The sequence below is a fragment of the Cariama cristata genome, unplaced genomic scaffold (genome assembly GCF_000690535.1).
Source record: "Cariama cristata isolate BGI_N322 unplaced genomic scaffold, ASM69053v1 scaffold22429, whole genome shotgun sequence".
In the NCBI taxonomy this organism is placed as follows: domain Eukaryota; kingdom Metazoa; phylum Chordata; class Aves; order Cariamiformes; family Cariamidae; genus Cariama; species Cariama cristata.
In genome coordinates, this window is record NW_009637763.1 from 8,089 (window position 1) to 18,483 (window position 10,395).

The 10,395-nt window shown below is 54.2% G+C and overlaps 1 protein-coding gene across 1 annotated transcript in view; it reads left to right on the forward strand.

Annotated features, from left to right (window-relative positions):
• PPP1R37 (protein phosphatase 1, regulatory subunit 37) overlaps positions 1-10,395 on the forward strand; it is a gene marked incomplete at its 5' end in the record, with an annotated part of 14,048 nt that overhangs the window by 341 nt on the left and 3,312 nt on the right. The window contains 5 exons of the mRNA XM_009708473.1: positions 648-693; positions 3,748-3,848; positions 6,259-6,378; positions 7,893-8,043; positions 8,896-9,051. Of these exons, the coding sequence (XP_009706775.1) occupies positions 648-693; positions 3,748-3,848; positions 6,259-6,378; positions 7,893-8,043; positions 8,896-9,051 (574 nt within the window). The remainder of the gene's footprint in view (positions 1-647; positions 694-3,747; positions 3,849-6,258; positions 6,379-7,892; positions 8,044-8,895; positions 9,052-10,395) is intronic.

Below are 10,395 nucleotides of genomic sequence, written 5' to 3' on the forward strand. Positions count from 1 at the left end.
GAGGCTGCTGTGCAGGGGTAGCTCCAGCCCGGTTGGCAGCAGTGGGTGCTGGAGGTGGGCTCTGACGTCCCCACTGTCCCCCTCCTGGCCTGCCTTTCTGCCGTGGGATGAGACTGCAACGGGCTTGTTTGCAAACTGGTTTATACCTCGCAAGTTATTTTAGATGGAAAACTGCACTGTGGTTTTCCCTGCTCACACCAGGTGAATAAAAATCCCATGTAAACTCTCAGGCCTGAGAGTGGCACACTGGAGCACAGTATTTAAACCTCTTCCTTTGGCCTGGGAGGGAAGATTTTTGCCTTTTCACCTGCTGTGCCTTCCCCAGACGGCTCCGGTGCCCCCATGTATGGAGACAGACCATCACCTTCATCAGCTGCCCTTCCTCTTAGAGCTCCAAGACCTGGTCCCAGGGAGGGTCACCAGCTCTCCCCATGACTCATCTGGATCCAGCCCACAAAGCGCCATATGTGGCAACTTTGATTTTGACTGAACCTTGGGCTGAGAGTTCCCGTATCCTCTCTTCCTTTGGGGGAATATTTGCCCAATTTGTCACCTTACCTTGTTATTCTAGCACCTTAATTCCCCGCCCCTTTCCCCCCCACCTTCCTCCTCCTCCAGGGTATGAAATGCTGCTTTTTCTTTTGCAGGAATTTAAAGATCTGGCTCCCAGGATAGACTGCTTAGATCTGAAAGGTAAGCCCCTTTTCCATCACCAGGGGATTTTATTTCTTTTCTGGGCAATCCTGCTGTTTCATTCCACTGGTGCGGCTCTTGCTGAAGTCGTGGTCACAGTCAGGGCTCTTGCAGGCTAGAGCAGGAGAGTGCTTTAATCCCAGCAAGAACAGAAAAGTAAGTACCAGAGGTGTTTCTCTAGGAGGAATATTAACGTCTCCTGGTCGAGGAGCACCAAAACAGCAGCAGAACAGCTTCAGCGGCCCCTGAAGCAGCGAGCTGTCCCTCACCACCTCCAAGCACCCTGGTCATACCCCCTGCTCCCGAAACAGCTTGTTTGGGTCATGAGTTAGGGCTGAGCCGGAGCAGGTTTGCTGCAGTGCTTTTCTGACTGATGTCTCAAAACTCCTCACACGTGGGAAAACTGGAAAGATGTTCCAGTTAGTTCTCCTTACTGGAAATGTCTTCATGAACGATGGCTTTTGTGGAGCATGTCCCGTAACTCCAGAAAGGAGAGGAAGAAGGTTGCCTTCACTTCCCTGCAAGATCTCTGCTAGGCAAACATTTCAGGGGGGGTTCTTCTTGCAGCAGGTTGCTCCCTCTCTCCTCCTGCCTTCTGCTGGTCTCCTTCCCTTCCTAAAGAGCCTCTTCTCCCTCTCTGCACTGGGGGATGCCTCCCAAAAGCCTGGGAGACTGACAGCGAGAGCAACTGTGTACCAGGGAAGTTCCCCCAGCACAGCCGGGGAGAAGATGGAATGGTCAGCGTTGGCCGGAGCGTTCTTCCTTCGTGGAGCGATGGTGCTGGTGTTACTTCTCTCAGCCCTGGGTCATCCCGGCAGCGTCTGCCTCCCACTGAGGTCCTGCCCGGGCAGTCCCGGTTTCCCACAAAATTAGGTGGGTGTGCGAGTGGATGGAGTTTGCTCCAGCAAACTCCAGCTTGCCTCTGGGGAATGAAGTCTTGGAGTTTAATCTGTAGCACTTGGTGCCTGTTGTCGCTTATTCAGTGTTGCAGGGGGAAACCCAAAGGCTAGGGAACCACTTGGGAGCTGCTATTAACTAACCCGAGAAAATACCTCGCTGCGCAGGGAGCCGGGGTGTCCGTGTCCTGAACTGATTTGCCTGGAGGAGGACAGACGTGCTGCTGGAGGAATAACAACACAAACTTGTCTGAACAACCCCTAAAATAAATCTTTTACAGACCCCATCGTCATTATTTGGACTCAATTTTACCAGATGGGATCTTTTCTTTGACTTATAAACCCCGCAGTTGTCAGCTGGCTGGGAAGCCGGAGCCCGCGTCCCCATTCCCCTGGAAGTGGGGCTTTCTCAGAAGACCCCAAGCAATGCAGAAGCCCAGCTGCTGGTTGCTTTATGCCATTAGACACAATATAGCGCCAGCAGAGCCTGGGCTCAGCCTTTAGCAAAGGGTTTGTAGTCTCCCTCCGCAGCATTTGTTTTGCGTGACGATTTCTCAACCGGCATGTAGCCGCTTCTTCCCTGCACTGGATCCCCTTCACGATGGTTATCACAACAGAAACAAAACTCTGGGTTTATTTTAAGCTGCGTTTTCGCTTGGACTGGTGTCGGACATGGCCTCCTCCTGCTTCGACACAGAGGGAGCAGATGTGGGACCACAGCTCACCCTGGTCTTGTTGAGTGAATTCCCACCTCCACCGGGTGAGATCAGCCCATGGCTTGGCTCCAGCGTGGAAAGGGCAATCTATTTGGGAAGCACGGGCCAATTCCCCATCACTGTCGCCTTCGATGACCAGCTGGGGAGGTCCTGGTGGGACACAGGCTGGTGGGTCTGCTAGAGACCCGGGTGAGCGACCGTTTGCTGCTGCGTTTTTGACTTTCAGTGTTTCGGAAGGGATCGGTGGGGTTGCAGCAGGGAGGAAATGGTGTACCAGAGCTGGCTGCCATCGCCTCGTTCTTTGTACGGGGAATGGGATCTGCTGGTGTTGGCAGGAAAGGCAGAGCTTCCACCTCCACATTTGCAGGTCCTCCCCTCCCCAAATTCAGTTTGCCTGGCAGAGTCACCCACTGGCGATCGATGCGGCATCTAAAAGCAGCCAGTACAGATGCTTAATGGGGAAAACTGCCTGGTTTTCAACCAGAAGTAGCTTAAGCAGTGGTATGGGGGAAGTTGCAGCCCTGTAAACCAGAGGGGTTGAGCTCTCGTGGCTTGTCTGCGGGCTGGCCAGCACCTCTGGCCTCAGAGACCTGCTGCTGCGCAGGGCTGGCAGGGGTGGTCCTAGGAAATAAGCAAATAAATAAGTAAATAAAAAGCCCAAAGTCTTGGGAAATGCTCTTGAGACAGCTTGTGCCAGCACTTCCCGAAATTGAAACGTGAATGATTTGATTTGTCAGAGGCAGCAAAACGGTGTGTGTATTTACAATGCGCGTGCAGGGATTTAATTTCAACCCTGTGGTGCTTTTGTATAGCAAAAGGAGTAATGAGTCGACCGTTAGTTTGTCAGCGGAGATGCTCGTAATGTAATTCCAGATGGACAGAAGCTGGCGAGGAGCTGGCTCGTTGGGAAGACGGCTGTCTGCCCAGTGGGGAGACAGAAATGCCATTTTTTGGTGAGTTTTAGGCAGCAAAAGCATTGCTGCTGTGGCTGCTCTGTGTCAGGTGAGCAACCGTGCTGGTTTTTAGGTGGATTTCCAAAATCCTCTGAGCTCGCCACATGTAACCGAGCGAGAGGCATCCTTTCTGAAGTCTCCCTGCGGATCCCTCTCCCGGCTTGGGGGGCTGTTTGCCAGCCCCAGTGCAGCTTTGGGGGCTCCCTGTGATGGCTCGTTCCCGTCTGTTAACGAGAAACACTCATCGGAGGTGATGGTTTCTTCAGCTGGGCCAGGCACATGTGAATAAATCGACATGAACGTCCAGTATTGGGTTTGAATTTCCTTTCAGGCGGGTTTGAAAGGTGGGCTGCCTCCGAATGAGGGAGAAAGTCGTGTTTCCACCTGTCCTCTGTCCTGCGTCTTGGGGCTCTTGAGCTCACGGCTGTATGTGTGCTGCATGTTATGTCCTGAAGCACCCAAATTCACCTGATTCTGCTCTTTCCCCAGGGGAGAAGCTGGATTACAAAGCCTGTGAGGCGCTGGAAGAAATTTTCAAGCGGGTCCAGTTCAAAATTGTTGATTTGGAGCAAACGAGCTTGGATGAAGATGTAAGTGGCCTTGACCTCTCCCGGCTTCTCATTCCTGTTTCGCAGCTAACGCAAACCTCATGGGTTTTGTGGTCAGCCCTTGGCTCCTCCTTGGCACTGACTTATTTTTTGGGGGCTGCACTGTGTCGCTGTACCCGTTCCCATCATACCCACGCTCTGATTTAGGTCTGCCGGTGCAGTGTTTGCTGCTCCAAAAGGAAGAGGTTGACCGCTCACTCTGAAGCCCAAGTGGCCACAAAGCTCCAAGGCATTTTAAATACGTAATTTAAAAGCCGAGGGCATTGTGGGTGGCTCTCAGATGGCTTTTCAGGACTGAGGATAAAGTTCAGGCTCCTTTCTGGACCTCCCGTCCCGACTTGCTGCCTTCCTCCTTCGCCATACCTGGGGCCCTGAGTTCAGGTCCCAGCGGGTAAGAGGAGGAGGTTAAAAATTAAGGAAGTGGTTAAAAATTATTTTAGCCAGCTCTTGATCCCGAGTTTCCCTTGCCCTGGAGCATCCCCTTTCAGTCCTTGCGTCTTCAAGGGTCTTGTTTTTCCTGCGTCGTCCATCCCTGTCCCAAATCTGTCTTCGGACCTGTTTTGCCTCTGTTTGCTTGGAAGCTCCTGATGCTTTTCTTTCCTCTATTGTTCCCACTCAAGCAGCCCTTTGTGAAGACTCAGCAGCCGCGAGCTTCTCAGGGCCACTGCCCGCATCTGATAGGAAATGGGGAAAAATGTGACTTGGACGGTGGCTCGTGGTTCGACCCCATGCAGGGACGAGCTGGCTGAGCTCGTGACATCTTTGGTTGTAAAACGATCCTGTGCTTCGTTCGACTCGTTATCTTGCAGGAGGAATAATTATACGTTAATAATTTAAATGTATCCCGTGGCTTCCGAGCTGGACGGTGCGGGCAGAGAGATTGCAGACCTCAGCGCTTTATGCTTTCTCCCTTCCAGTTGCGGCAGAGCGAGACCATCTGTGGGGCACGAGGTGTCCGACATGTCTCCGTGTCTGCTGCCAGGGGGAAAACAGCCGTGGAGGGTCGACACCGGCCCCCTGCAGCCCTGAGACCTCCCATTCCTGTCCCCATCCCTCCGATTCATTCGGCATCAGCAGGTTTTTTACCCTGGGGTGCGTCACACCGGGGACTGAGTCACCCCAGATTTAAAATTCCCTGCCGATGAGCACCCTGTGGCCAGCAGAAAGTCCTGTTGTTCCCCGAAGACCTGTTCTTTCTCTTGTTTGCCTTCATGCTGATGTTTTCCAGTCCTCCAGGTCTCCCAGCATAATTTTTTCTGGAAGCCTTGCAGCACTTTTGTGGCTCTTCTCTGCACGCTCCAGCATATGTTTCAACTAATTTTCTCTGAAGAGGCTCATTATGTAATTAAGCAAATTGTTCCGCTTCTGCTGTAGGAGCTGTAGATGTTTCACAGGCACAAGTCCTGCTCTGCTAATCCCTTTCACTCCTAACCCTGCTAGAAGTCTTGGGTTTTATATCTTTTTTTTTTTTTTTTTAGCGACACAGAGATTAGGAGTTTTACTGTGTCATCCTGTTGAAACAATCACAACTCACATGCTTGCAGTACAAGCTTGCAATAAGCTGATCTTTCAGTCCCACCTGAGCGCAGGTTGAATATCCAGGAAAAAAAAAAAAAATAACAAACATGTCCCATGTCCTTGGAAGTGTTGTTCAAGTGCCTGCACATCACTGGTGCGGTAACCTGCTCCGGCCAAGTTCATGGTCCCTCCCGGTGCCAAGAGGGGCAGGGTGGGGGTTGAATCCCTTCGCATGGTACCGTCTTGGGATCGCTCGTGGAAGTCTTCACCCTCAGGCTTTCCCCTGGGAGATGGCTCTGCCAGCATAGCCTGCGACAAGAGCAGCTGCGCCGGACCCATCATCCTGTCCCAGGCCTTGCCAGGTCCCCATCTGCTGTGGTGACAGTCCCCAAGCACATGCCCGGTGGCAGGGACACCAGGAATATGGCAAGATGCCTTTTTTTTTTTTGTCCTGCTGGAGTATCCCTGGGCAGCGAATCTGCAGAGGGTCCTTCAAAGAGGCCGGAGAGACCATGGGCACGCAGCTGTACCATGTCCAGGGGAGCACCCCGGGCTGCTGGGAGCTGGCCAGCGGACATGGGGACAGGTGGACTTGTCACCTGAGGTGCCGTTTTTTTTGAGCTTGCGGTTGAAGGAAGGGGTTTGGTTGCCTGGGCTGCCTTGGAGGGAATCACAGACCTTGTCTGCAAGAGCTTAATGCCTAAATACCGGAGCGGTGATGTGCAGTCATGCACGAGGCGTCTGGAGGAGCCAGCTTGTGCCCAAGCTGTTTGTGTCCTAGCGCAGCAAAACCTCTTATTTTTTCCTTCTTGAACCCTGCTCAGCCTCTGTGTGCCCGCTTAACGCAGCTTTTCCCTCTGCCTTTGTTTCGCAGGGCGCCTCGGCGTTATTTGACATGATCGAGTATTACGAGTCAGCGACGCACCTCAACATCTCCTTTAACAAACACATTGGCACCCGCGGCTGGCAGGCAGCTGCCCACATGATGAGGAAGGTTTGTGCTCACTCATGAATATTTTTGACACCCGCTTTAACTCCCTGCAGCTACACGGGTGGTCTTGGGTGAGTCTCTCAAGAGACTCCTGTATGCTCCCTGAGACTGTAGGTTTGGTTTTGTGCTCACCTGTGCCGAAAACCACCCAGTTCAGAAAGCCCTGGTTAGCCCAGGCTCGGAGGCAGGGGAAAAAAAAAAATATCACCCTTCCTACCTACCAGGAGATTGCTTAATGCCTGGGCGAGCACCAGGAGCAGAGAAAATGGAAACGCACATCCCAGAAAAAAAAACACACAAACAAACAAAGAAAAAAGAGCAGGCTGTTATTAGTGGCATCCGTGCAGGGTCAGCCTCTCGAACTGGGTGTTCATTATCTCTGCAGCGGGATGACTCACACCAGGGTTTGGCTTTGCAGGGCTAATTAACCTCATTGTTCAGCACTTGAGTTCCCTCTGAAAGCCCAGGCAGCCTCTTGTGCTCCCCGCTTGGGGTGCGGTGCAAAACCACCCTTGATCCTCAATTACCTCTCGACCTGCTAATTTTAATTTTGGCGCTGCCGGTGTTTCACCCAGTGCCACCGGTGCGTTGCACAGCTCCGGTTGGGAAGCTTGCGGCCCGGTAGCATTCCCCGCCATGCAGGCATCTTCGTGGTGGGGCTGATAGCAGGAACTGGAGCTCGTAGGGTGCAGGCAATGCTCACCCTGTGTTTTGGAGAAGCCAAAAGTCACCATGTGGTGCTGGCCGACCCCGTAACAATGCTTTAAAACCGGCTGCATGTACACAGGTGTGGTGAAGGAGCTCAAGACACCCTTGGGATGGCTGCAGCTTGGGGTTTTTAATTTCTGGGTAGGTGAGGGAGAGTCTGGAGGTGTGAAAGGGCTTGTGTTAGCATGGAAAATGGTGAATCAGCCAAACAAGAGGCCACTGGCATGCTGCGGATCTCAAGCAGGAATAGACGGTGTGTGCAAATCCAGGGAAGGGTCTTAGGGTTCGAAGGCAAACCGCAGGCAAGGGACCCATGGCTTGACGCCTTCCCAGACCCTAGATCCGGAGAGCTCGGGGCAACACATCCTTGGATGCGTAAGGACAAGGGAAGCTTTTCTTTGGAGAACGTGATGCTGCTACGGTCACCTGAAGTGCATCCTTCCTGGTGCCGTAGCCTGAGGGTGACGGCAGATTCGGTGCAAAGTGATTCTCTGGGAGATAAGGTGCTTATCTGGAATTGTGTGGAGTTCAGTGCGGGCTCTCCTGGCACATGAGGTTATCTGAGCAGTTCCTTCTGGCTTTTTGCCTCTTATCTGAAGCCCGTGGGGTAACCAAAACGATGTTTCGGGTGGGTGTAAGTCATCCTGGGAGCTCTTATCTGAGCGGCCTGGAGGCAGCATCGGTGGCCAGGGTGGGACTTGGCCTGTAAAATATCTTGGTTTTAAATGCAACCCAGAAAAACAACCAAAAAACAAGCGGCTGAGGCGACATGGGACCGAGCACTGATCCCTCTCGTGTCTTCCTCCTAGACGAACTGCCTGCAGTACCTGGATGCCCGAAACACGCCCTTGCTGGACCACTCAGCCCCCTTCGTGGCGCGCGCCCTCCGTATCAGCAGCAGCCTGGTTGTCCTGCACCTGGAGAATGCCAGCCTCTCGGGACGCCCGCTCATGCTGCTGGGTGAGTCCCTGGAGAGTGGGCACACAACTCTGGCATCTGCAGTGCCCATCCTGCATCCCAAAACACGATGGGATGCCAGGTGGACAGGACAGAGCAATGCCAACGCCAGGCTCGCTGTCCCAGCAATGTGCAGCGAGGTGTCAGGGCGGTCGCTGCCGACGTGCCTGTGCCGACGTGTGGCAGCGCTGGTGTCTGTCCCAGGTGGGAGACCGGGTGTTTCTGTGCCAGCCCAGCCTGCGGGCAATGAGTGTAAGGCCGTGCTGGGTGGCCCCCATCGTTAAGCTAATGAATTAACAATAAATCACAGCCAGGTTGGAGCTAATGGCAGCATTGTGAGAGCAGCAGTGAGCTAAGGGTTCCAGCAGGGGAGAGTTTTGGGGGTTTAATTGTTTATTAAATTGGCCTAGCTGGAAAAAGGTGGTGTGCCGGCAAGGGTATGTGCTCTGCACAAACTGATACTGGCTCTGGCCACGGGCAGCCCCTTCATGCCAGCACAAGCCACTGCCACTTCCCTCTGCGGGTGGGAGGGCAAAAAGGGGCTCTTACGGGATCCCACTGCTGGCCAAACACCTCAGAAATCCGACTGAGGATTTCAGCTGGTGTCCCGGCTGTGACGCGGTCGGTGCCCGTGCAGCCGCAGTCAGGGGCTGCGTGCTCTGTGGCACCGCTTTGTGCTCGGATGGGCAGAAACACTTGTAACAGCATGGCCAGGATGCTCCCGAGCTGGCGTGTTGTGCGGAGGCCGTCGCCACCGGTGAGCGACCACGCAGGCACGCCAGCCGGCAGTGCCTCTTCTCTGAGCCGTCCCAGCGCGGGATGCGGGTTGAGGTGCTGGTTTTGCCGCCTTTTCAGCCACAGCTCTGAAGATGAACATGAACCTGCGGGAGCTGTACCTGGCTGATAACAAACTGAATGGGCTGCAGGACTCAGCTCAGCTTGGCAACCTGCTGAAGTTCAACTGCTACATACAGATACTCGACCTGAGGAACAACCACATCCTGGACTCAGGTGAGGGCCCCGCACTGCTCCTTCAGGCAGAGCCCCGATTGCCCGGAGTTCTGAGCCAGGTTTAAGGCAGTGAGGAACTCAACTGCGGGGCGCAGAGCTTGAGGGGCTGCCGGCGCGGCTCCCGAGCTGAGCCGAAGCAGGAAGGGGGCACAGAGCAGCTTCAACACGTCAGAAGGATTTTGGCAGGGTAAACTTCTTGTTTTTTAAAGCTAAGATCGTTAGAGAAACTTTGGTTGCTTGCTGGGCTGGGCTGCGAGGTGCACGGCAGCTCCCGATGGTAGTGAGAGGTGGGGATGCCTCGTGCCTCAGAGTTGTGTCTTTCAGCTCCCTCCATCCCTTGCTCCCATCTGGTTTTTCTCCTCCCCGCTCCCTGGAGCCAAACGAGCAACCAAATCTAATATCAACCCTGGAACTGCGAAGCAGTCCCAGTCCAGGCTTCAGTCCCAGCTGGTTCTGGTCGACAATGCCGATTCTTCAGCCAAGTGCCATGGTTTGGTGGAGGAGCCACACTTGCTCAGCGCGAGGTGTCCCAGTTGCCCTCAGGTTGGGTATAAAGGTAGCCAAGCGTGACAGAGTCGGATGTCACTGGCGCTGTTGTGGCCACCCATGCTCCCAGACAGGTCCCACCCTAAGGTGCAAATATCAATTTGCCACCTTCCAGGTCAGCTGCCACGTCCCTCACATCTTTGGGTGCTTAATAACGAGCAGCGCTGGGGCTGTACACGTCGGAAGTCGCTTGCTGGGCGTTGCTGGTGTTGGGGTGCCGTGTGCTTATCAAATAAGTATGTTTGCAGCGATTTAAAGTGGTGCCTGCCCTCAACCTGGGCAGGATTGAGCCAGGAAGGTGGACGGGGAGTGGTGGAGGATCCACCTCTGCAAAATGCTCTGTAACATCGTGTCTGGCGAAGAACGGGGACAGTGACCCAAAGGAAGAAGTGCCTGCCAGAGTGCCCTCCCCTGCCCCCAGCCTCTGTCTGCGACCGGGTGCCACCCTGTGTGTCACCCCTCCGGTGCCACGGGCAGGGGATGAAGGCCAACCCCAAGTGCCCAATGTCCCCAGACCTCTGGCTCCGTCCTCGGGGGTTTTGTACCCTACTCCAAAGACTCCATCCTAGGACTAATTAATTTTCTAAGCCGAGAGGTTTAATTGCCTCTTGACACACACCGGAGCGATGCCCTTTGCCCGCAGCTGAGGTCAAATCAAGCAGCTGGGGGAAGGGGTTTGGAGGGGGGATGGTGTTCGGAAATGCTGGTAGCGCCAGAGCTTGGTATAACGATGCCGTGGCTTTGTCCGTTGCTTGCCTGGGTGCTGTCATCCTGCCCATCCATCCTTCCATCCTGCCC